Genomic DNA, 27,227 nt, shown 5'->3' on the forward strand with positions numbered 1-27,227 from the left:
GTTATTGTTCTGAATCAGTATTGGTATGGGCCTTTAGTTTTTCGCTAGTTGCGTGCAATCACCAACTCACCGCGCGCTCCCTCGTACAACAGTGCGTGATGATTGAAAGAAAGGTCATTGGGCTCGAAAGTCACGTGACTTGTGGTTCGCTGGGGCCAAACAACTTCTTAGATAGCCGCTCCCTGTGTTAATTTGCGATATTGGTATGTTTTCAAACCGTATTTTCTGTCTCAGTGAGGTTGTTTGAAGTACAGTTCTGGGTTTTATGTTATCTTCTATGACTTATTAGCTAGTTTCAGGACTTTTAGACACTAACTAGGTAGGTTTATGTTGTTTTGCAGCCGCGCAAAATGCCAGGGTAGGACGTGCCAATTTGTTATAATGGATGAGAAAACAATTCGGAGTAGTCTTTCCATCGACTTCTGAATTGCCAGAAAACGACAGGAAAGTGACTGAAATTAATAAATCTAGTGGGAATGATAAATATAATTAACATTTGATCTATGTTGACTTGTTTGTTTGGTGGTATCAAATGTCATACCGGTATTTTGTGTGCCCCAAAGACAGCTTCAATAGCAAATGATTTAAGATAACCCACAATTATTAGATTTTTAATAAAGTGTTTATATAGTGAAATTGGCCTAAGAATAGATGCATCAAACTGCAGGCATCGGTTAGGTATTAAGATATCTGTGCCATTTATCGAAAAAGATAATCAAGAATTTCGGTCAGCCAAATTTAAGTTTAACCATGCCAATCAGAAGGAAGTTATTGATTGTTTCAAGGATAGTGCTGAGAAGACTGCTATTGCCGGACAAGGACAAGAGTACCGTACTTTCGACTTGGTTTTTGTGATGATGCAGCGATTTACAATTTCGTATCATTCTAACTGGAATGTAAATCTTCTTTCAATGGAAGACCAGGTCTTGCTGTTACTCATGACACTACTTCGTATAATTTAGTACTGGCACTGTTGCCAATGTTTTTTCTAAATTTTGGTCAAGTTTCTATACATCAGTGTTGTTCAAAAACAACTTTTTTTCCAAATTTCACTGTCTAGTGAACAAAATTATTAGGTTGGCTTGAAAAAAGGTTGCACGCTAGATTTGGCTCAATTCCAACATGCAGAAGTGAAGCTATCAGATTTTACAAAAAAAATTTAATTTATTGAAAAAATAACATATTTTATAAAATTATACTGGCTATGCCATGAAATGGTTGAGTTTTCAAAGAAATGTATAGCAAATTTGGCTAGTTGAACCAAATTTAAAATTTTCTACCTTCAGTAGCTTTTGCATTGCCCTATACAAAATTTACACAAATTTCTTGAACAAAAATCAGAGGGTTGGCTAATTCATAACCATTTTATTCTCTTTACAGATACTTTTTAGATGTTTAACAAATCAATGCAAACATTGATGCTAGCCTCACTCATCTGTACCTGATTGCTGTGTTAGTGAAGTTGCACTGTGCGCTATACGTAAACCATATCCGGGGCATCTCTGATCCCGGCATCTTGTATGATGCAATTGATATCTCTGCCACCAACTGCTCTCCAGAAGACACCATCTCCTTCATCGCAAGAACGAGAAGCACACGCACGCTATTTACCCCTTGAACCGTGAGAAAATGCAGCTCAACTGTCTATGGAATGACGTCACCGTGGGGAGGTGGAGCGAACACTTCAAGACGCTACCGGCCTTAAAAGTCGGGACCACATATACTTCCTGAACTTGGTAGAAACCACCCAAAACGCTGGGAAGGAACTGACATTGTTGTCGACATACGGTACAATCAACGCCACCAGTAGGTCATTTGTGTGAGACCAGCCTCGTAACCATACGGACCCAACAACACTTGTATCCCTTACCGTCGTTCTCAGTGCCAGGGCCAGAGCACCCTAAATTTACAGAGACGCCGTTCAGGATCTTGGCTTGTCAATGGAAGATACTGACGTCGACGCGATGCAGCAACGCAATAACTACAGATTGCCATGGAGTACTCACAGTTACACTGCTTGCTGTGATTCTCGTTTACGTCAATTTCGATATACCAACACAGTCCTCTCAATTGTATTGCTTATGCCTGCCCATTTTCAAGCCAACTCTGTGTGTTTAAGTGAGTCGTCAGTTTAGGACTACCTCCACAGTAGCAGTGTATAGCTTTAGTCAAAACTGCATCCTTTTATGGCACGTTGGCAACATTAATCAGGAATGCCTAATCTGTGACCAACATTCTATTTGTTTCATTCTCGGTACAAAGGAAATACATTCTCAAGTTGTGAATTTGTCGAATTTATTGGCCAGTTATTGATTTCGTCAGCACTCTTAGAATTTTGTAAAATCAAGCGAGAGTATGCAAGATTAAGGAAGTATTGTTGTGGAAATATTATTATATCAGAATTAGGTAGTTCTTCTATTCAGAATCTTAGGGTATCATCGGTTCCAAAACGAATAAATGGCATAAGTTTTGAGTATACAATGCACAAGCTGCCCTACACTTGTCAAAGTACTTGTGATGCTGGGCAAGTACTATAGTATCACCGACTCATTTCAAAATGAAGACTTTCTTCTAAACGCTCAAGTCTATTAATGATCTTGATTTGGTAGAATAGGGACACTTGATATCTATCAATACACACATCACAAAAGTGCCGCAAACATGTCCTAAAATTACTTTAAAAAATATAACACTCTAGCAAGTATGCAATATTACATAGTACTCTGAAAAGGTGGAAATACTATCTTCTTTACTTTCATTCAGTGTGCATGCCTCCTCTTTACATCGCCTAGGCCAGAGGTCTCAAACACGCGGCCCGCCAGAGCATTTTAGATTTTTAATAATTTGACAATATATAAGTGTCACATATATCTTTTCAGGTTATAAAGTCAAAATTCCCTCTTAAATTGCTCCGCAAGCCTGAAACTATTCACCAAACTTCACTATCACATCTATTGCAAACGCTACCATGCAGGGGAAGATTCACTATTTCGCCACATTTCCAATTCATGATGACAAAACCTGACCCTTAGACGATTCGTGACTGAAATTTATGAGTTGGAATTGGACGCGACCTTTCTTATAATTACTCAGAATCGGGCTAACTCGATAGCAAAATGAAAATGACTCCAGTTGACTCGGAGTGACTCGGAATGCCGTGAATTTGTTAGAACCATGGACGCAACAAACTAATCGCGTATCAGGGGAATAGTAACAGATCAGAAGGTCGCAGCTTGGTATTTCGCTAACTAAGCAAGTAGTTATGGCAACCATGGGCAATCTGTTAGTTACATCTTTGGTCGCTAAACCATGTTATTAAGGCCACTTCAAGGTACCGAGTGGTACGCTCTAACGATGTAACAACAATGGGTCGTTTGGCGCTCCGACATTTCAATCACTAAGACACATTCAATAATATATTTATATTATATTTATATTTTTTTCTGCTCCTGTATTTGAAGATATTTGGCCATGAGATTAACAGCCTACATATCGGAAGTACACCTGAATCCTGGATTGGAATTACAATGCTCAACCTAAAAATGTTTTGATATCAGATCAGTCTCTATTATCAATCTGTTAAATTCAAAATATTCATAGAAGCTGCAAAATTATAACCCGATAGCTTTTATGATGGAATCATACATTTGTCCGCCCATATGATGTCTAAATCTTATAATTAATATATATCAAGTACAACAACAATTCTATTCAAATAGTTATAAATGTGATGATTCTTTTCGTGCCAGGCCTAAATTGATACAAGAGTAAATCACATTTTGACGATATGTGTTTACTGTCAGTCTGCTGGATCGGCTCACCTACTTGGAAAAACATAGATCACCCCTATAAGTGCTGCGGCCCGCGGCGTCGTCAAAACGGGAAAACTGGCCCGCGAGCACATTTGAGTTTGAGACCTCTGGCCTAGGCCAAGATGGGTGTCTGATTCCATAGACTACTCCAAGTCGCTTCGACATCTTCCTGTCTTTTCATTGTATCGCATTTTGCGGTGTATTAAACTGATAAAATTGCTAATAAAGCAATGATGATGATCGTCTGTTTGAACTTTGAAGCATTTATGTTGTGGTGCAAAGGTCTCTTTGCTTTTTGATAAGCTTTTTCTGAGTTCCTGTCACCCATTCGTTCACCATCTTTCTTCTCTTGCTTGCTTCCATACGTCCTCGTCAGTGGTGCCGATTTTAGATGTAGTTAGGTAAGCATTGGGGAGTCCAGATAAGCCTCCGACCCACTTGCGTCAAGTGGCATTCGAACTCAATTCCAACGCTTCCCCAATCTTTCAGGTAATTTTGCAGTTACCAACCTCTACGTCATAAACTTTCTTTCTACTCATGGCTGAACTGAATATTTCCCAATTCTCTGCCATCACCACCATACATTGCTGATGTTGGATGGTCGTTGTCTAAATCATTTTGACTTCTTCTGACCAGATTCGGATTAATTTTGAAGAACTCGCAAATCGTAAAAGTAGCTTAACCAAATCCATCTGAAATCAAATTTAACACGGTACGGTAATGTTACAATATTACTAATCTCCGATGTTGACTGATCACGGACTCCTTGTCGATAAGTATACACTTGAAGCATAATAATGCTGCAGCCATACGATGAATACTTAGTAGGTCCAGATGAAGGTACTAAACCTTGGAATTACTTGTTTGACATAGGCTATCTTAAACTGCTCTACTCCATCATGTTAATGGAATACTATACATTGTCATCTATCTGCACGAAAATAAAATCAATCCTGTTTTAGCCACTTTCGTAACACAAACACATAATGTGACAGCAAAGACCAGTGCAACAGCAGAAATTGCGACATACAAATGCATTACTGTCGCAGAGAAGATGATACCAGAAACGCGCTTGGCCCCAGACGGTGGTTGCTATGCTGAAAAGTCACGTGACTTTCGAGCCCAATAACTTCGGCTTTTTTTTGTGCGCGGCACAGATTTTCTATGCGTGGCGACTTTGTCAGCAGTGTGCGGCCGCGCACGCGCGCAGCTTGAATTTGATGAATTTGCTTTCTCATATAAAAAAGGAAAACCTATATTCGTCATATTTGTCGCAGAACAGTTGTCGTAACGAAGCATAGAAGCTTAAAACGATGCCATTAAAGTTTATTCTAGCAGGTTACATATCACCTGATCTTAGAAAAAAACGTTACTACCTAGGCATCAAGCCCAGTAATCCGTAGTTCGAGGAATTATTAAAATTGCCAACGACGTTACAGACGCTTTGGAATATCGCTAAACCCAAGAAATATTCTAGAGAAGGTGTGATTTCACTAATACTTTAACATACTGTGCGAATATTCGCTGTTTCCGGGACTTAGCAGCAATGTTTCCTCCGAGCTGGGCACGTGCACAAATGCGCAGTGCTGACACGATCTGTGCGCACAGAAAATCTAAGTTGCGCACAAAAATCCGAAATGATGACCTTTTTTATAGTCTTTACGCACGGTTGTCCAATGGTCTGCGCAGTAAGTTGGTGAGTGTGCGCAGACTCGTCAAAATTAGAGGGAACACTGCTTAGCAGCAAGGACAACATTACCTGACAAATTTCGAAGCTAAAGTTGTCCGATTCAACTATAGATAACTAACCTACGGATAGATCAATGATATATATACAATGATTGGAAACTGCCACGCCCCTTAACGCTATAAGATAGTTTCCCGGCGAAATCAGTCCGTCGCGGGATATGCTTGAGTACAGAAACGGGATTGCGTATGTCGACTGTGGTGGGGTGCTGCGATCGGCGTTGCTGGCATACTAATTCACTGATTTTCCCCAATCGGTTTAGTTTTTGTTGGTTTCTTGAGCATAGTGAGGCAGTGCTGCATAATAGGATGTAATACAACTTTTAACAATGCACATTTATCAAAGTACAGACTAGCTGCGAAGCATTTTAGCATCAGTTGCAACCATGCATGTACGACACAGCCTAAAGAATTTATAGATACTGTGGGTGAGCGTCAATATAGATGTGCAGAACCTGGAAGGATTGTTGAAAGAGGATTTGAAATTTTTCTGGCAGCATTTACGTCACCTGATTTTTTAAAAGAGAAGGCTTGATTACGATAATTGTGTGAGCAACTAAGTTGTTTTAGATAGTATATATTGTAATATTGTGAGGCCGAATTCACCAAGGGCCGAGTTAACTGGCAACTATTGTACCAATATAGCGATTGTACCTTCATAATATAAAATCGGAACTAACCGAAAACTATCATTGTACTGATTGCTAAAATGCTAACATATATAACTTTTTACTTGATCAGGCCGTTGAATCCACATCAATGATGAGAATCGGCATTGTTCCAAAGAATATACCATCGGCAAAACAATGCACTAGAACAGTGGTTCCCAACGTGGGCGATTTGGCGGTCTAGGGGGGGCGAAAATGGCGAAGGGGGGGGAAATGGACAAAGGAGGCGATGGGGGGGGGGCGAAAATAGCGAAGGGGGCGATAGGGGGGCAATGACGAGTTAAAACGGCTATGTTGGAGTCAAGTCAGAGAAATAACCTTTTTTTTAATTTTTAGTCATCCCACGAAAATTCAGTTGCAAAAGTGGAAAATTCGACATGGAACGGAAAAGTTGACCTTTTTTTTTTTAGTCAACCCGCCGGTGATTACTGTTTGTATACCGGTTTTTCGGTTCACAAAATTTGGGGGGCGATGATCGGCGTTGAGCTTGAAAAGTGGGCGATGAGTCGAAAAAGGTTGGGAACCACTGCACTAGAATGACATTTAGGATAATCACTCCATAGTTAGTATTGTTCACATCGACCTGGCGTGATATGTCGTACTTCTCTCAATAGTTGAATCTTTCACACCGGGGTGTCCGAAAACATCTACCAATGCCCATTTATTCAAAATATACCTGGTAAACGTTTTGGCACTTCTTTGATATGAACTACCTGTTGTGAGGTGTTCCCCATGAATTGCCTGTAAACCTTGAAATTTAACATGGAGTACTCGTTAAGATTGATAGCTGGAAGGATTGTACAAAATAGATGATTTATGCATTTGCGAGCAACATTCTATGGTGTCTTATTCATTGAAAGGTTAGGAAATGATTTTGTAACCTTCGTCATTGTATAGTGTGTACGTCTATGGTTTTTTATGTATAACCTTCATAACTTTTCGCCATTTGCATCACGCTTTATGACCTGAGCATGAGCATCAACTTGCATTGTATGTGCTGCTACCCAGGTTATTTTTCCAGCAATGTAACTGCACAATCATCCAATGCAAAATCTCTCTTGAATATGCACATTGCTCATATATATTGCATATGCGGCAGTACGGAAAATACTTGACGGATTGAATAAATAACTTGATTTCAATTGTAGTTGACTGGCAAAACTGTGACATAACAAATTCCCATTCTGTAAATGTCTAATGCATAAATTTTTTACAGGATCGTTAACATTTTTTTATAAATTATAGTCCATTCTAACTTTCAAGAAAAGATTGTTCGTGTATTGAAACAGCCGCAAAGCAACCCAAAGCCGCGAGGAAATTGAAAAGGATTCAGGGATCCTAATAAAAGTGCAAATCATTATCTTGTGGGATTTCGGCACGCCAGGTCGTCCATGAGAAGCAACCATGTCATGTTCCACTTTGCTTCAGACATTGAGATATTTCCAAAGATTGTAGTCAAAATGAATAATACTTTGACGAATGGTGCCGGATTGGATTGATACTCATTGGATCGATTGATGCAGAGAAAAATAGTCTTGCTGAAAGAAAATACATATTATTCGAGTACGAGAGGTGAAGAGATGGACACTACAATGCAACCTGTGGATAATTTCGTGTGCCTTGTGAATATGACAACCAAGTTCAGCTACAACTGCCATTTAAAGCCATATTGCATTCCAGATAATATTGCTTCACTTGTACTAGCTGGAAAAAGATATGCCGCTACTGCAAAACTGAAGATATTCTTATGCCGCAGAAACAGCAACGAAATTCGTGAGCAGGGAAGCTTATCAAAGAGACAAGAAAACAACAACAATGATAAATTTGATACGGACATTTTTGCCAACCATCGAGCAGACTACCTCATTATCACCAAGAGATTGAGTCTTGATCCGTTATTGGAATCATTTTTATCCTGATCAGGAAATCTGGCCGCACCTGCGATATGGTAATTTTCAAAGAATAATTGATTTCTAAAGAGGCTTGAAACATACTAGTGTTCAAATGCCATGGTACTTGATGCTTGAATGCCCTCCGATGTTCAACGTCATGTGAGATCGCTGCTCTACCATCCAACTGCTGTCCTGTTATTGTCATTAAGAGAGGATAAGAAAGCTCGAAAAAATAACATTTGAGAATATATATTTTTGTTACGTGACAAGAAACATTGACGTTATCAACTACTAGGCACAGTTATTCGATTGTTCATAATAGCACAGCACAGTTTCACAAATTACAACAAAAATAGATGCAGACAGTACATTTATCGAATGGCTTAAACCAGGGCTGGCCAACCTTTTTGGCCTAAGGGCCACATTTGATTGACGAACTTTTGTGCAGGCCACTAACCGCGCTAAGCGCGAAAATTTTTTGAAGTTCGTAGATCAATAATATTGTCACTTGACTGTATTGCAGGCCTGCTGTATATCGCTGGGCTAAGTTTGCAAGGACTGGGCTATTCGGCGCATGGACATATCGATATCGAAAGCTGTGACCAACATGCGCCAATCATGTCCTGCCTAGGTTACATGGTCGACGGTCTTACTGCGAGCGCAAACGCAAGGTCGCATATGTTGAACGACACTTTGTCTCGTAATCGCGAATATAGTTAGACTCAAGCTGATACATTAGGTGTTCTTCCATTTTCACAAAAGGGCAACAATATTAAAAACAAGAAATCGAGTGGCAACATATTGCGCTAAGCTTGTAGAAATTTTTACCTTTGATAAATCTATCGCAAATTATTCTGCTTTATTGTAGTGTACGAAGATATACCAATATGTGAATGACTGATGGATCTGTCAATGCGTCGGAACTGATATTCTAGTCATCACATCTCAAGTATTGCGGCCAGACTAATCAAATTTTGGTTGGCCTTGCAAGCTTAAAATCTGTGCAATCCATTATATTAGAAATTTCGGAAATTACCTCGCGGGCCACTCAAAACCTTCTCGCGGGCCACGGGTTGGCCGGCCCTGGCTTAAACATAGGTATATCTGATATTGTAATTTGCATAAACAAGAAAATCCCTTTTTGCTACATATTGACTTGACTTAAATGCTTTCCGTTGACTAGGATTTTGGTTCTTGTTATTCTGAATTTAGATGACAACAAGTCTGACATGATAACAAAAGTTGTTTATGCAGTTTTTAAGTGTTATAGTAAATGAAATATCCATACCCTGTATAAAATTTTCAATGATATTATGGTGTTGGTATCCTCATTGAAATTTAGACACGACTAGTATCAGAGCATTTAGGAGTCCATGAAGAGGTGAGGTATTTAAGCTGTTCAAAATCCTGCTTCTGTAATACCCATGCGATGACACATTGTTATGATGCTCGGATTCGATCAACTTCTTCCATGATCACCTCGACCGTTGAGGGCATAGATGGTGATGTGGAGATGGAGATTTGTTGAGTGAAGGGGATTGTTGGATAGTCTCTATCCCGTCCCATTCTTCGAAGTCACCATCTTGCAAGTCAACTATGACTGTAAGAGTTGACAAACTGGACTGGACATGGACAACATCACAATTTAATGACTATACAAAGTATATGCTGTGAACAATCATTTATAGATCATTGGCTGTGCACAATGATATATATACAATGATTGGAAACTCCAGTGAGCTCTGCGTTTGAGCGCGTCGCGAGTCATGCTTCACTACAGGAATGAAATCGATGTAAACAAACGGTTCGCCAGCAATCTTTCTTCTGGAACTGGCGTTAATGTAGTGAAAAGTTTTTTAACGAGACCTATTTTGCACGTGAAATGTGTGCATACTGTACAGTAGGGTGGTTCAAAAATAACCTTTTTTCCTGAATCTTGCTGGATACTTGATTAAATCGTTAGGTTGCCTTAAAAAACGACGCACACCAAATTTGAATTCATTCCAACCAATATTCGCGGATTTCGTAGAGTTTGAAAATTCTGAATTTGCCTGAAAATGCAAAAAATTTCCAATTTTTCTGCCAACCCCATGAAATTGTTGCGCTGTCTTCAAAAACGATGCAAAACAAATTTGACTCAATTCCAAGCTGTAGAAGTGGAGTTATTTCAGTTTTTCTTTGATAATTCTGGGATTATCCTTGATTGGTGGATTATCCCAGAATTATCACCAAAAAACTTGAATAACTCCGCTTCTGCAGCTTGGAATTGAGTCAAATTTGTTTTCCATCGTTTTTGAAGACAGCGCAACAATTTCATAAGGTTGGAAGGAAAATTGGAAAAAAATTTTTTTTGCATTTTTAGGCAAATTCAAAATTTTAAAACTACGAAATCTGCGAATATTGGTTGGAATGAATTCAAATTTGGTGTGCGTCGTTTTTTAAGGCAACCTAACGATTTAATCAAGTAACCAGCAAGATTCAGGAAAAAAGGTTATTTTTGAACCACCCTACTGTACAGGTTTTGGCCAATACCAGTAGCATGGCTTAATATTCAGACGAAACTGATGTACCAGTGTGCCTACGTGATGAACACTATGATCGGAGGTGGTCTCGCAGTATCAAATAAAGGTGGATACTTCATAGTACGAGCTAGAGTTGGGATCAGGTCACTATCTTCAAGTCATTGCAAATTTTTAATCAAGTCACGAAGTCATTTCTAATTTTTTCAAGTCAATTCAGGCAGGTTCTAAAACTGACTCTGAAGTCAGGCCTTCTGAAGTTGTGAAAGTAGGCAAAACCTACTTGAGGATATCGCAAAAAGCATCACGTTTTTGAAGTAATAATAGTCATTATTCCTTTGTTACGGAGATTCATCTTGTGATCCGAATGCTCATATATACAATTGAATAAAAATAAAATATTTTTGTTTGATACATATCAGGAGTAATCGTCAGCAGCTTGTAGATACAGTATACAATTGACTAACAGATGTATACAAAGTAAAGTCTAACTCATTTCTTCATACTACTCGAGTACTTTTCAGACCGTTCATTTTCTGCTTCAACAAGTAGATTTCAATATCCAATTGACTAAGAAACGTCTGCAAAACCTGGTCTTAACCTACTTTTTCAACCTACGGTACAATTTACCATGATATGATGGTATATCTTATAAGTGTATGTGTGCGCAAGAGCGACCCACAATAGGTAGAAAGTTCCTGCCACTGTCCATGTCAGGTTTGATAGACTTGTGCACAGCCAATGATCTATAAATGATTGTTCACAGCATATACTTTGTATAGTCATTAAATTGTGATGTTGTCCATGTCCAGTCCAGTTTGTCAACTCTTACAGTCATAGTTGACTTGCAAGATGGTGACTTCGAAGAATGGGACGGGATAGAGACTATCCAACAATCCCCTTCACTCAACAAATCTCCATCTCCACATCACCATCTATGCCCTCAACGGTCGAGGTGATCATGGAAGAAGTTGATCGAATCCGAGCATCATAACAATGTGTCATCGCATGGGTATTACAGAAGCAGGATTTTGAACAGCTTAAATACCTCACCTCTTCATGGACTCCTAAATGCTCTGATACTAGTCGTGTCTAAATTTCAATGAGGATACCAACACCATAATATCATTGAAAATTTTATACAGGGTATGGATATTTCATTTACTATAACACTTAAAAACTGCATAAACAACTTTTGTTATCATGTCAGACTTGTTGTCATCTAAATTCAGAATAACAAGAACCAAAATCCTAGTCAACGGAAAGCATTTAAGTCAAGTGAATATGTAGCAAAAAGGGATTTTCTTGTTTATGCAAATTACAATATCAGATATACCTATGTTTAAGCCAGGGCCGGCCAAGCCAGGGCCGGCCAACCCGGGGCCCGCGGGCCACGTGTGGCCCGCGAGAAGGTTTTGAGTGGCCCGCGAGGTAATTTCCGAAATTTCTATTATAATGGATTGCACAGATTTTAAGCTTGCAAGGCCAACCAAAATTTGATTAGTCTGGCCGCAATACTTGAGATGTGATGACTAGAATATCAGTTCCGACGCATTGACAGATCCATCAGTCATTCACATATTGGTATATCTTCGTACACTACAATAAAGCAGAATAATTTGCGATAGATTTATCAAAGGTAAAAATTTCTACAAGCTTAGCGCAATATGTTGCCACTCGATTTCTTGTTTTTAATATTGTTGCCCTTTTGTGAAAATGGAAGAACACCTAATGTATCAGCTTGAGTCTAACTATATTCGCGATTACGAGACAAAGTGTCGTTCAACATATGCGACCTTGCGTTTGCGCTCGCAGTAAGACCGTCGACCATGTAACCTAGGCAGGACATGATTGGCGCATGTTGGTCACAGCTTTCGATATCGATATGTCCATGCGCCGAATAGCCCAGTCCTTGCAAACTTAGCCCAGCGATGTACAGCAGGCCCGCAATACAGTCAAGTGACAATATTATTGATCTACGAACTTCAAAAAATTTTCGCGCTTAGCGCGGTTAGTGGCCTGCACAAAAGTTCGTCAATCAAATGTGGCCCTTAGGCCAAAAAGGTTGGCCAGCCCTGGTTTAAGCCATTCGATAAATGTACTGTCTGCATCTATTTTTGTTGTAATTTGTGAAACTGTGCTGTGCTATTATGAACAATCGAATAACTGTGCCTAGTAGTTGATAACGTCAATGTTTCTTGTCACGTAACAAAAATATATATTCTCAAATGTTATTTTTTCGAGCTTTCTTATCCTCTCTTAATGACAATAACAGGACAGCAGTTGGATGGTAGAGCAGCGATCTCACATGACGTTGAACATCGGAGGGCATTCAAGCATCAAGTACCATGGCATTTGAACACTAGTATGTTTCAAGCCTCTTTAGAAATCAATTATTCTTTGAAAATTACCATATCGCAGGTGCGGCCAGATTTCCTGATCAGGATAAAAATGATTCCAATAACGGATCAAGACTCAATCTCTTGGTGATAATGAGGTAGTCTGCTCGATGGTTGGCAAAAATGTCCGTATCAAATTTATCATTGTTGTTGTTTTCTTGTCTCTTTGATAAGCTTCCCTGCTCACGAATTTCGTTGCTGTTTCTGCGGCATAAGAATATCTTCAGTTTTGCAGTAACGGCATATCTTTTTCCAGCTAGTACAAGTGAAGCAATATTATCTGGAATGCAATATGGCTTTAAATGGCAGTTGTAGCTGAACTTGGTTGTCATATTCACAAGGCACACGAAATTATCCACAGGTTGCATTGTAGTGTCCATCTCTTCACCTCTCGTACTCGAATAATATGTATTTTCTTTCAGCAAGACTATTTTTCTCTGCATCAATCGATCCAATGAGTATCAATCCAATCCGGCACCATTCGTCAAAGTATTATTCATTTTGACTACAATCTTTGGAAATATCTCAATGTCTGAAGCAAAGTGGAACATGACATGGTTGCTTCTCATGGACGGCCTGGCGTGCCGAAATCCCACAAGATAATGATTTGCACTTTTATTAAGATCCCTGAATCCTTTTCAATTTCCTCGCGGCTTTGGGTTGCTTTGCGGCTGTTTCAATACACGAACAATCTTTTCTTGAAAGTTAGAATGGACTATAATTTATAAAAAAATGTTAACGATCCTGTAAAAAATTTATGCATTAGACATTTACAGAATGGGAATTTGTTATGTCACAGTTTTGCCAGTCAACTACAATTGAAATCAAGTTATTTATTCAATCCGTCAAGTATTTTCCGTACTGCCGCATATGCAATATATATGAGCAATGTGCATATTCAAGAGAGATTTTGCATTGGATGATTGTGGAGTTACATTGCTGGAAAAATAACCTGGGTAGCAGCACATACAATGCAAGTTGATGCTCATGCTCAGGTCATAAAGCGTGATGCAAATGGCGAAAAGTTATGAAGGTTATACATAAAAAACCATAGACGTACACACTATACAATGACGAAGGTTACAAAATCATTTCCTAACCTTTCAATGAATAAGACACCATAGAATGTTGCTCGCAAATGCATAAATCATCTATTTTGTACAATCCTTCCAGCTATCAATCTTAACGAGTACTCCATGTTAATTTTCAAGGTTTACAGGCAATTCATGGGGAACACCTCACAACAGGTAGTTCATATCAAAGAAGTGCCAAAACGTTTACCAGGTATATTTTGAATAAATGGGCATTGGTAGATGTTTTCGGACACCCCGGTGTGAAAGATTCAACTATTGAGAGAAGTACGACATATCACGCCAGGTCGATGTGAACAATACTAACTATGGAGTGATTATCCTAAATGTCATTCTAGTGCAGTGGTTCCCAACCTTTTTCGACTCATCGCCCACTTTTCAAGCTCAACGCCGATCATCGCCCCCCAAATTTTGTGAACCGAAAAACCGGTATACAAACAGTAATCACCGGCGGGTTGACTAAAAAAAAAAAAGGTCAACTTTTCCGTTCCATGTCGAATTTTCCACTTTTGCAACTGAATTTTCGTGGGATGACTAAAAATAAAAAAAAAAGGTTATTTCTCTGACTTGACTCCAACATAGCCGTTTTAACTCGTCATTGCCCCCCTATCGCCCCCTTCGCTATTTTCGCCCCCCCCCATCGCCTCCTTTGTCCATTTTTCCCCCCTTCGCCATTTTCGCCCCCCCTAGACCGCCAAATCGCCCACGTTGGGAACCACTGTTCTAGTGCATTGTTTTGCCGATGGTATATTCTTTGGAACAATGCCGATTCTCATCATTGATGTGGATTCAACGGCCTGATCAAGTAAAAAGTTATATATGTTAGCATTTTAGCAATCAGTACAATGATAGTTTTCGGTTAGTTCTGATTTTATATTATGAAGGTACAATCGCTATATTGGTACAATAGTTGCCAGTTAACTCGGCCCTTGGTGAATTCGGCCTCACAATATTACAATATATACTATCTAAAACAACTTAGTTGCTCACACAATTATCGTAATCAACCCTTCTCTTTTAAAAAATCAGGTGACGTAAATGCTGCCAGAAAAATTTCAAATCCTCTTTCAACAATCCTTCCAGGTTCTGCACATCTATATTGACGCTCACCCACAGTATCTATAAATTCTTTAGGCTGTGTCGTACATGCATGGTTGCAACTGATGCTAAAATGCCTCGCAGCTAGTCTGTACTTTGATAAATGTGCATTGTTAAAAGTTGTATTACATCCTATTATGCAGCACTGCCTCACTATGCTCAAGAAACCAACAAAAACTAAACCGATTGGGGAAAATCAGTGAATTAGTATGCCAGCAAGGCCGATCGCAGCACCCCACCACAGTCGACATACGCAATCCCGTTTCTATACTCAAGCATATCCCGCGACGGACTGATTTCGCCGGGAAACTATCTTATAGCGTTAAGGGGCGTGGCAGTTTCCAATCATTGTATATATATCATTGGCTGTGCACAAGTCTATCAAACCTGACATGGACAGTGGCAGGAACTTTCTACCTATTGTGGGTCCCTCTTGCGCACACATACACTTATAAGATATACCATCATATCATGGTAAATTGTACCGTAGTTTGAAAAAGTAGGTTAAGACCAGGTTTTGCAGACGTTTCTTAGTCAATTGGATATTGAAATCTACTTCCCAGCTAGCACACCCACTTGGTATGGAAGTGGAATTTAGGTGGTTAGGTGGGGTGGAAAAACGAAATGGGTTGGTAACATGTATACCACATTGAACCCAAGCGGGATTTCCATCCATATAGATGCGTGGTTATACCATACCAATCCCAGGTAGATTCCAATAAGTCTATCTTGTCGTTAATGTTAATTGCACATATCTATTTGAACTCGGGAGAGTTTTACCTGTTGAGTTTTTGTAATCAAATCATTTTGAAACCTGAGAAATCCACCTATAGAGAAGCTTAGATTTCCTATACATTACCCACACAGGAACCAACCTTATTTTCCATCAATGTTATTTGGTTTATTTAATCGAATAAGAAGGTGTTGCCATATGTAGTAAAGTTTTCTAGCTATTATGCGATCCCTGTTGGTCGCTCTAACATCGAACTTTAAAACTCCTACCATGCTTTACTTTGTCCATGTGATTTGAACTGTTTAAAATTGACCGTTTGTCACACTGAAGTGAACTGAAATTCCCTTTGCTAGAGTACTCAACTCCTCAGAGTGTGTGATATAATTTTATAGCGTGGATCGGTAGAATAACGATCGAACCAACTGTCCGGATCCTCTAGAATTTTATTTTTTCGAGTTCAGTCAGCCATGAAAAGTTATAGTTAATCAAGCCCGCCAATTTCTTAGAACTTCCGTCTTTCGAAGCTCAAGTCGCTCTCGCTACCGTGGCTCTTTTGCACTGGGACGTGGAAGAAGTCCCTTCGGCTGCAGGTAGAAACGTAGACAGTATTTTTAGGTGACTGAATTGTCAGTTAGGTTGATAGTGATTTAGTTTTACTGAGAGATACTGATTGAAAAGTAGTAGAGCCTGAAAGATAGTCTGTGCGTCGTATAGAAAACAAGTTCGTGGTTCGTATCAATACCTTTATAGCAGTAATCCCAAAGCTATATGCATTATAGCCTCAATTATTTGCTAATTTCTCGGTTCAATATAATAGTTCTTTCTCTTGAAAAATATGGTATCTGATTATTTAGCTGCAGGTCAGTTGTTATAAGTTGCCTTGTACATAAGAGAATCAAAGTTCTAAAATGTATTGGCTTACCCCTATAATATCACCCGTTTTGCTCTACCTGACCTATTGCTCCCTTGGAATCTTGAGGATTGTACGGTGTTTTGATTGATGAAAGAGAAGCAGAAATGGCGACGCCTGCATGACAATTCTATTCTCTTATCCGCATTGTCTTGCTACTAAAATACAGGCTTGTTGTGGAACGTTACATTGTTTCTTGATTAGATAATTGACTAGGCCTAGTAGAGTAAAGTTAGCCTAACGATATTAGCTAGCAGTTTTGACACTTCTTCAACACTACGAAGGCATCGAAAAGTGTTCACCACGATCACCGCCTATACATGTTCTCCGTGAACATGTCAGAATTTATGATGTTTCACGTGGAAATCAGCTGTGCTCCCATTTTATGCTATTTTCTCCTCGCCCAGATATATCGCACAACTGATACGTTAATCTCTGGCGCATATCTTGCTGATTGTACCTTAAACGTGGGGTTGTGAACATTCATTCATTCATTACATTCTGTACGCTTTAGCACCTATCTAAATCATGCATCATTTCCAATTGCCAAGACAAAAAGTGTCGGATATTTCGTTTGCTAGTGAGGTATATGAGGGATTCTAGTTCATTACAAGACTTCTCCAGCACGGACATATAATATGGATATATTCGATTATATCAATATATATTATTGGGATGGCGAATGCGAGACAAAGGCTGCCTCCAAATTTTCTGATGTAATCCGTTTTCTGTGGATTCTGTTAAAAATCATCATTCCTCAAAGGGTATATCGCCCTTTCTCAGTTTGGCGTAGTTTTACGTGCTATTTGAAAGTTCCTTCCAAGATCACATTGATATCGTCAATCTCCATCCTACTGACGCAAGCCTATTTTGATTTCATATACTCGTGTTTTTCCATGGATGCATGTATTGACTTCGCCTCTTGATTCAAAAGACTTTCTATCAATATGTCGAATATATTCGATAATGAAATACTCCGTGGAGATGAGTTTGTGAAAGACTTCGCTAAAAGCCTCGAGGGCAATCTGACAGTCGTCAAGAATGCCACATTCAAGTCTCAATTTGTTATATCGAGCTATCATTCCGAAACATGCCACTTCATTAGGCTATTTTCCCTTCACTTCTGTTTCTTTATATTCAGTGTCTATCATACAATGTACATATTGCAATGTGCCATATTACGACGTTAGTGCTTCTTTACACCGTCTTATGGCTATTGGTAGCTGGGTGTCCGACTGTCCGGCTTTAATGACTGCTTCATATCGTTTCAGTACCTTTATATTTTTTCATTAAATCGCAATCTATTCGTGTTTTCAAAATGATGAAATACCAACATCTGATTATCATCAGCTCGCTCCTGCATCACATATTGCCAAGCATGTCCTAGCGACACGAGCCTACAGCCTTGATTCCGTCCACATATGTTTTCCATCGTACGTGATGATGATTTTGCATGAGTTGACTTGACCTATTGATTCAATAGGCTTCATTTTAATCACTCGATTAAAATTGGGGCAGTCATGTAATGAACTAGAACCCCTCATGGAGAACATGTATTGGTGGTGATTATGGTATTCACTTTGCGATGTCTTCATACTATCGATGAAGTGCCTCAGTTTTCTGACGCTGAAGTTATTATCTTCCCAGTTTATAGCCTGGTATATAGCTGACCGAACGCCCCTGCTTCGATCAAGGTATAGTTATCATCGCGCGTGCTGTAGGGTCAGTCATACGGTTCGGAAAGATGCTGAAAATCATATGTTCGTGTACGCTTCTGTAATCGTTAGCTTAGCGATCATAGTTGATTGATCAAGATGACCCTATAATATCGACTGAATAGGCTACACCACTGTGTTGACCTGATGCTCATTTTGTTTAACCTTTTGGAAAAAAGTGATTTCACTTTTTGGAAGTCAAGTTGAATTACCAAACATATGTGTCAATGTTTTCACTGCATTTTTTGCTAACTGAAAGATCAGCCACAAAAACCTGACTGCAACAGTTGTTTACAGTATAGTTCGTGAATATTTGATTGATCAGTAATGGATATACCTAAAAGAACGCGGAGTCGGAGAAGAAAACAGGCTTATGAAATTTACCTTGGTGAAATTCAAGCTGAGGTGGCAAGAGGACCCTCTGATAGCTTGGAACAGGCTGAGGGGCAAATTCAAGCTGAGGTGGCAAGAGGACCCTCTAATAGCTTGGAACAGGCTGAGAGGCATCGTGATAGCTCAGATCGATGTGGTGATGATGGTGTCTTTCAAGTTACCAGTACTTCATATATTGATGCCAATACGTTTACTCAAATGGATGATGTTGCCGACTGGTCTAGTTCAGAAGAGGAGTCACCTGATAGTCGAAAAGTTGGTAATTTATCCGCACTACTTCGGGACTGGGCATGTAAGCATAATATAACGCATTGTGCATTTCGTGAATTGCTGATAATACTCCGCATTCACACTCAATCAGATTTGCCAAAGGACCCCCGAACGTTGCTGAAAACAATGAGAACGGACGACTATGAAATTAAAAATGTGTCAGGAGGTTTATATCATTACATAGGCCTGCAAAAGGCTATTGAAGGAGCAGTACTGAGGAGGAGCATACAGCAAATCACCATTGATGTTAACGTGGATGGAATACCTCTTTTCAAAAGTGCAAGATCATCCCTTTGGCCCATTCTTGCTCAAGTAAAAGAGTTGAAAGGATTCGATCCATTTGTCGTGGCCATATTTTATGGACCCGGAAAGCCATCATCAATAGCAGAATATTTAAAAGACTTTGTCGAAGAAATGCGAGATCTTATGGTTAATGGAATGACGATTCAGGAAAAGACATATCAGGTGGCAATCAATGCTGTTATATGTGACTCACAAGCACGAAGTTTTATCAAAGGAATAAAGGGGCATAGTGGGTACAGCTCATGTGAGCGTTGCATACAAGAAGGCGAATTTGAAGGTAGAATGACCTTTCCAGAACTTGATGCAACACTCCGCACTGACGAATCCTTCTGCACGATGGAAGATGAAAACCACCATCTGCAGCAATCGCCTTTGGTGGAACTCGGTATCGGCATGGTGTCGCAGGTTGTTTTGGACTATCAGCATTTGATATGCTTGGGCGTTGTACGGAAAATACTGTATTATTGGATATTTCCACCCGGCCCGTTGACAGTCAGACTGCATGCCAGGGATATCAAGAAGATTTCCGATACGCTGTTGAGTTTAAGGCCACATTTATCACAGGAATTTTCTCGGAAGCCAAGATCGCTCCTTGAATCAAAGTTATGGAAAGCAACGGAATTTCGCCAATTCCTCCTATATACTGGTCCAGTATGTCTCAAGGGAATTTTGAAAAAGAAAGTATATAGAAATTTCCTGCTTTTGTCGGTTTGCATTCGGTGCTTACTACATGACAACGCGTATGGTTTGGACTATGACTACATCGAGTGCCTTCTAAAGATTTTTGTTCAAGAATTTTCCTGCATATATGGAAAGGAGTCATTGGTTTATAACGTTCACAGCGTAATTCATCTTGTTGCCGATGCGAAGCGCTATGGGTCATTACAAAACATATCCTGCTTTCCTTTTGAATCCATGCTTGGGAGGTTGAAGGGCTTGGTTCGGAGCTCGCGCAATCCAATTGCCCAAATTCTTCGTAGAATTGATGAGAAAGAAAACTCTGAGAGGGAATGTGGGCCTGGGCATGATGAAGCATTGACTCCTCAGTTTTGTCAAGAGTACTATTCTGGACCCAAATCTGAGGGCCATAGACAATTCCGTCGGTTTCGATCTGATGCTCTGTCCTTTTCCTTGAATGAAGGGGACAATTGTGTGAATATTCATAACAAAATATGTATGATTCAGAATATTTTGCAAAATTCCTCCGGAGGCTCCAGTGGTTTAGTAGTATATCAAATATTTCGACATTCTGAGAAATTCTTCGACCGTCCGTTTGATTCGACCTTGATTGGGATTAAACGGGTTAACCGTTTGTCGTCAAATCTGCATACCGCGAGTATAACAGATATCAGTCACAAGCTGGTAGTCTTGCCTGATGCAAATGATGTCAATGATGCGTACGTGGTTTTCCCTTTGATTCATCAATCCATATGATATGTGTGCGCTAAAAGTATTTAAAAAATCTGATCTTCAGTTATAGGCCCAACGCCTAATCATTTCTTGCCACGTGGTAGTGTCGTACCCACCTCATATATAGGTTTTCCCTGTGACAGTATTGAGAACATGCATCTTGTTGTTTTTGACAGATCCATAATCGTAATGTCGAAGAAAGTATATTGTGTGGTTGAATTCCTAGACAGCAAGGACAAGGTGTCGGCAGCTGTCGTGCCAAAGACATGGCTTGGAAAAAATGGCCGATGCTCCTGGCCCTCGAAAATGTCATCTAACAAAATTGACAAGTTGCTGAAAAAATTCAGAGATCCTGAAAAAAACTGGGCATTGCACGCCGTTAAAATTTTGGCCGAAACTAGTATGTTTCGTATGCGTATTGGATTGACCTATCCTTGCGTATTACTGTATTACTTATTATTTTCTAGATGACTATGCAGAGGCAAACAAGAAATTGCAAAGATCTCTGAGGCAGACGGATTGCGAGCTTTCGGAATCTGCTGGAGCACTTCCAGCTAAACGGAAGTAAAGCAAAATACTCTTAAAAGTCTTCTCTATGGAATGGAACTTCAAAATATGACTAATGATAACACAGGTCTACAAATTTCAAACAAACAAAAAAATGGTGGTGATAAGTCTTTCTCCTTTTTTCGACTTTTGAAAATATATGTCGACGCAGCGCTTTCAGATGGTGGCAGTTTTCATCTTTATACATCATAAATGGTCAAAAAATTGTGTTTAATAACTCCATACTTCACTTATTTCCCACCGTTATCTTGCTATATCTGTCCTGCATACTTAGTCGGTCAATATCCCATTTTTGTTTCAGAGTGATCCCTACTCGGAAGAGAAGATTGATAGAAGAGACAAGCAGTGACACCGATGATGATGATAGCCCGATCATATGTCCACCACCTGTGTGGCGGCCAAATAATTCTAAGAAGTCAGGTACAAATCAAATCAATTATCCCATTTCTGATTCGGTAACTTGATGGCTAGCACAATGCTTTATCATTTTTCAGCAAAAAAGTATTGCTACTTGGAGGGGCAACATAGTCAGTCTGTCCGTTCCCTCGGTGACAGGGAAGATGATCCTAGTGAGGAAGTACCCGCATCATTCACCAAGTCTCGCTGTTCGGACACGCAATACAATGAACCTGATTGGGTCCTCGACAACACTGATATTGATAGTGGTGAAGAAGTGCCCTCCTCAGTTATATCCTCAACAAATCAATACAATCCTGGTGTGTATTGTATTGATATTCAGCAGATGCATAATATTAAAAAATATTATTTTATGTTACAGTTATATCGGCTGAATCGAAAACGATGGGTCGCAGATTGGTGAATCTTCAATCGGACGTCAATCGAATGTCGCGTAGCATCCAGAGAATAGAACATTTCATGGAGCTGATTCTGCCATACTTCAACGCGTCTAGGACATCAGAACTACCTTCAGTGTTTCCAATACAAGACGGTGAAAAACTACAGAATTTGGATCAGCTTTTTGCTAGTGAGCCGGGAATTTTTGAACGGATGGTAAACTTGTGCTTTTGCAAACAAAGATCCGTACTAACTCGTACGTTCGTACAGGTGAAGACTCTGGCTAATATTGGTGGCGATACTTCCGATGACTTCATGAGACGGGTAATGCCGAGATTATTGAAGAACGAATTTGCAAATCGCTGTAGCGTTTTCGGACGAAATGATAAATTTAAGCTGAAGAACACAATGATTTTTAAAGGCGTTTTTGGTAATACCCGAGTAATTTTTATGTCTTTTAATCGGTTATGAATTGATTTACCTTCGACAGCTGCAGTCAAGATGAACATCAACACAAAAGATTGCACCGAAAAAGATATTGAACGTGCCATGCGAAAGTGGATCACCAATTCAAGAGATCGTGCCGGTGGTTCAAGATTCATGACACAGAAGAACTCATACCCAGGAGCGACACAGGATTGCAATCGTCTTCAACCAGAAATAGAAAAAAGCAACGCAGAATGATAACAATCATTTCATAGAATTGAGCACTCATCTGGCCGCTTCGGTGCTAGGACATACTGACAGTGGTGGTCAGTAACAAGTATTTTTACTCTTTCGATACGACGGATTATGTGTACTTGATTTGATTATCGATTATTTTGATATTTCTACTTGAACAGTTATTCATAGTGGTTGCAAAGTTTCAAGTAGTTTTGGTATACGTTCACACCAATTCTAGGTGTTGAATGACCACTTAGTGTGTGTCAAATCAGCATAAACATGTCAAATAGCTATAGCAGTACTTCTTGAATGTATTTTCAAGTATTGTACCAGTCAATTTATGGTGTCATTAGTCATTTTTGTTTAGTCGCTCGCGAAGAAACATCTTGTGATTTGAAAGTATGCGCCACCTCTGAGTGAGTATGAACGATTGAACATTATCGTTGTTGAAAAATGACTTTTTTTAACAATTTCACTGGTTACTCGATAAAATTGTTAGGTTAGCTAAGAAACTCTCAACATCATATACGGCTCCATTTGAAACAGTGGAACTGGAAGCGTAGTTACTGCATTACAAAAATTTGAATGCAAATAAAATAGTTGGTATCTATGGTGACCACCTAACAGTTTCATAAAGCAGACAGAATAATTGGAAAGAAATATTATTTACATATTATATAATCAATCCAAAACTTTCTCCTGTAGCAATGCGATTACAGGTAGGAATTGAACCAAATTTGGTATGCAGCCAACTAACAATTCATCAAGTAGCCATTGAAATTTGAAAAAGAATTAATAAACAGCCCTGTTAAACTTGTGCACCACTGCTAGTCTATTGTATTTGTACATTTTCGTTTGTTTTGTTTATTATTTGAAATGTGTGAATTTACCAGACAGACTTGGACAACTAAAACATTTTCAGCTTTTCCAAATTAGATTAGAATTAGTCCTACAGTTTTTTTCCAAACCACATTAAAATTTGAATACTGGCATGTCGCTCCAAATTATATTCGATTGCTATAGTTGTACAAGTCTGGTTCCAGATAACTGTGCAAGCCTGTCGTCTTCGTTTGTTTGCAATATGCCAATTTTCGTTTGTAGTTCGTTTGCAATATACCAATTTTGGTATTTTCGTTTGTACGTTTGCAATATACCAATGTTCCAGGTAACTGTGTGAGCCTTTTTATTATTAATATGGGTTCCCTGGTATGTAAGTGATATATGATGGTTCATAGGATATGATTAGATCAGTTACGACTGTAGTGGGTGGATTGAGGTCTAAGCGTGGGATCCCCGCATAAATGAATGGTTAACCCACATGGTGCCACAGAAAATACCTCTGTAATATGGGGCCAAAAAGGTACGGGTACCGATTGGTTTCCCCACTTGGTAACCGCACCTCGTCCCATTTTGATACCTTCCGGTACCCAAGTAGTCGTGCTACCTGGGTTGTTGAAGCAGAAAATGAACGGTCTGAAAAGTACTCGAGTAGTATGAAGAAATGAGTTAGACTTTACTTTGTATACATCTGTTAGTCAATTGTATACTGTATCTACAAGCTGCTGGCGATTACTCCTGATATGTATCAAACAAAAATATTTTTATTTTTATTCAATTGTATATATGAGCATTCGGATCACAAGATGAATCTCCGTAACAAAGGAATAATGACTATTATTACTTCAAAAACGTGATGCTTTTTGCGATATCCTCAAGTAGGTTTTGCCTACTTTCACAACTTCAGAAGGCCTGACTTCAGAGTCAGTTTTAGAACCTGCCTGAATTGACTTGAAAAAATTAGAAATGACTTCGTGACTTGATTAAAAATTTGCAATGACTTGAAGATAGTGACCTGATCCCAACTCTAGCTCGTACTATGAAGTATCCACCTTTATTTGATACTGCGAGACCACCTCCGATCATAGTGTTCATCACGTAGGCACACTGGTACATCAGTTTCGTCTGAATATTAAGCCATGCTACTGGTATTGGCCAAAACCTGTACAGTATGCACACATTTCACGTGCAAAATAGGTCTCGTTAAAAAACTTTTCACTACATTAACGCCAGTTCCAGAAGAAAGATTGCTGGCGAACCGTTTGTTTACATCGATTTCATTCCTGTAGTGAAGCATGACTCGCGACGCGCTCAAACGCAGAGCTCACTGGAGTTTCCAATCATTGTATATATATCATTGGATAGATGGGCAGCACGAGAGTCACGGTCGAGTGATGCGACAACGGCAGATTTGTTGTCGCTTCATAGCATGAAACGGGAGCGTAATTGCTAATCCCATAGATGACGACCCGAGCGCTCAAATTAAATAACGTTGATCTTATTTGAAAGCTACAGTCGCGCTGATTCTGATAATATACAATAAATTTTCATCAAGGCAATGGAACCATCTCGAAATAGCCTTCAAAATATGAAAATCGGCATTGTTCTAAACAATCGCAACCACGCACGGACCGTTGTTATGGTCATTGTGCTGCGCCGTTGCAATTGTTTTAGAACAATGCCGATTTTCATGTTTTGAAGGCTATTTCGGGGTGGTTCCATTGCCTTGATGAAAATTTATTGTATATTATCAGAATCAGCGCGACTGTAGCTTTCAAATAAGATCAACTTTATTTAATTTGAGCGCTCGGGTCGTCATCTATGGGATTAGCAATTACGCTCCCGTTTCATGCTATGGAGCGACAACAAATCTGCCGTTGTCGCATCACTCGACCGTGACTCTCGTCTTGCCCATCTATCCGTAGGTTAGTTATCTATAATTCAACCGTGACCAGAAGAGTAGCCCGTCGACATTTTATCGCATGTTCTGAAACACGTTGCCGCGTATACTACTTTAGCCTAGCATTGGACGAATCCACCGACTTCACAGACATTGCATAGCTAATTTTCTTGGTGCATTTTATCAGAGTGGACATATTTGCAGAAATAATGCTTGCATGGCAAACGTGGGGAGCTGGCCAGCGAAAAACATCAACTTGACAAAGTTGACTTATGTAACTATTGGTGGATGGCCAGCCGTGAAAGGAAAGGACATAGGTTGATTGGTTTGCTCTGAAATGACCCCGAAATGCCAGACTTTTTCTCATTTCACTGAGAGCTCAAATAAATAATGGCCTCTGTTGTAACAAAAAAGTGCCTGTGTTGTGACGCACAAGGCCTAAACGGCGATAAGCGTGACAGTAATACGGCGTGTAATAATAATACTAAGGTACAAATACCGACTTGGAAATGAATGCAATGCACGCTCCATGAAGTGATTTACTTGCGACGCCAGAAGATACATATTCTCACAAAAACAGCGATTGAAAACTTACGAACGATGTCCAAGTGACCATTAATGCTTTGAAATGCATAAAAATGGACTAGACGCCCGTATACGACTAATAAATAGGCTCCAGTAGCCTAAATTTGATAGAAGCTCACAAATGCATGGTAATAATGTTTTGGGGCCCGCAGTGTCTTTTGCGGGCAAAATGCGGCCCGTTGTACATGCAAAGTTGAGAACCCCTGTCGTAGACTAGTATATTAGAGTAATTAATCTCTGTTTTTGCCTTAACCAAACCTCTTGTTTTATTGAAATTGAATATATTTTATATAGTCCTCATCCATTGGCGCAGGCTCGAATTGCATCATATCGATTTGTTAATGCGTAATGTATCGCATCCTTTCAAATCGTATCTATTCTCTAGTTTGGCTGGTAACTATAAACTGTGGTTTAGCAGTTCTACGTATATGTGAGCGATACAGCGCCTTCTTGCGTGTATATCTAACTCTATTTCAGACAGGTATCAAAATGCAATGACGTCATCATGCCCCATACTTCGAAAAGGCAACTTGACTTGAATTGTGACTTGACTCGTGACTTGACTTGACTTGACTCGAGTCACCTCCAAAAATCGAGTGACTTGACTTGACTCGAGTCACCTTTGAAAATCGATTGACTTAACTTGACTCGAGTCAAAATGGGCAATGACTCGTGATTCGAAGGTAGTGACTTGATCCCAACACTGGAAAATGCACGGCTCCGGCTACAAAGCCACGGATTGATGTGAGTCGTGATTGTGATACCCGTGTTCTGTTTTGTGATGTGCTTGCAGGCAAAGCCAGCTCAGAGTCATCACACAACTAACAGTGACGTTGCCAAGGAATCAGTTTTTGTGGTCGAAACTCATCCCATGTAAAATTTAAAAACCCCGTCCTTTGCATATGCCAGTTTGATCTCCAT

The 27,227-nt window shown here is 39.5% G+C and overlaps 3 protein-coding genes across 11 annotated transcripts in view; 1 reads left to right on the forward strand and 2 right to left on the reverse strand.

Moving 5' to 3' along the window:
• The window catches only part of LOC145436146 (serine/threonine-protein kinase PLK1-like), a 992,061-nt gene that overhangs the window by 397,439 nt on the left and 567,395 nt on the right, over positions 1–27,227 (reverse strand). The gene's annotated exons all lie outside the window — the stretch shown is intronic.
• On the reverse strand, positions 7,290–9,547 carry LOC145443388 (uncharacterized). 2 transcript variants are annotated; one of them, XR_013916442.1, is made up of 3 exons: positions 9,407–9,547; positions 8,221–8,310; positions 7,290–8,164 (listed from the first exon to the last, which is right to left on the reverse strand). XR_013916442.1 is itself a non-coding variant. In XM_080321392.1 (3 exons), the coding sequence occupies exons 1-3, from the start codon at positions 8,321–8,323 to the stop codon at positions 7,584–7,586; spliced, it is 360 nt and encodes a 119-aa protein (XP_080177518.1). In that variant the 5' UTR covers positions 8,324–8,350; the 3' UTR covers positions 7,290–7,583. The 2 variants fall into 2 exon arrangements, 1 of the variants encoding a protein (XP_080177518.1); XM_080321392.1 differs by lacking the exon at positions 9,407–9,547 and having other exon boundaries at positions 7,290–7,764; positions 8,089–8,164; positions 8,221–8,350.
• On the forward strand, positions 9,807–15,367 carry LOC145439861 (uncharacterized). 7 transcript variants are annotated; one of them, XM_080317545.1, is made up of 5 exons: positions 9,807–10,026; positions 10,637–10,746; positions 12,913–13,002; positions 13,059–13,134; positions 13,459–15,367. In XM_080317545.1, exons 1-5 carry the CDS (start codon positions 10,001–10,003, stop codon positions 13,637–13,639), a joined length of 483 nt encoding a protein of 160 aa, XP_080173671.1. In that variant the 5' UTR covers positions 9,807–10,000; the 3' UTR covers positions 13,640–15,367. The 7 variants fall into 7 exon arrangements, 2 of the variants coding, with proteins under 2 accessions (XP_080173671.1, XP_080173743.1); XR_013915434.1 differs by having other exon boundaries at positions 12,913–13,134; positions 13,293–15,367; XM_080317617.1 differs by lacking the exon at positions 9,807–10,026 and having other exon boundaries at positions 10,619–10,746.

The sequence above is a fragment of the Botryllus schlosseri genome, chromosome 1, assembly GCF_051294905.1.
Source record: "Botryllus schlosseri isolate E-star chromosome 1, Bs_hap1, whole genome shotgun sequence".
NCBI lineage: Eukaryota > Metazoa > Chordata > Ascidiacea > Stolidobranchia > Styelidae > Botryllus > Botryllus schlosseri.

Bases quoted from the DNA above. Each gene is read 5' to 3' on its own strand.
- LOC145443388 (XM_080321392.1), bottom strand. From the start codon at position 8,323: ATGACAATAACAGGACAGCAGTTGGATGGTAGAGCAGCGATCTCACAT. The intron at 8,165-8,220 runs GTATGTTTCAAG...ACCATATCGCAG, and splicing joins ACCATGGCATTTGAACACTA to GTGCGGCCAGATTTCCTGAT. The intron at 7,765-8,088 runs GTAGTCTGCTCG...ATTTTCTTTCAG, and splicing joins AATCTCTTGGTGATAATGAG to CAAGACTATTTTTCTCTGCA.
- LOC145439861 (XM_080317545.1), top strand. From the start codon at position 10,001: ATGTGTGCATACTGTACAGTAGGGTG. The intron at 13,003-13,058 runs GTATGTTTCAAG...ACCATATCGCAG, and splicing joins ACCATGGCATTTGAACACTA to GTGCGGCCAGATTTCCTGAT. The intron at 13,135-13,458 runs GTAGTCTGCTCG...ATTTTCTTTCAG, and splicing joins AATCTCTTGGTGATAATGAG to CAAGACTATTTTTCTCTGCA.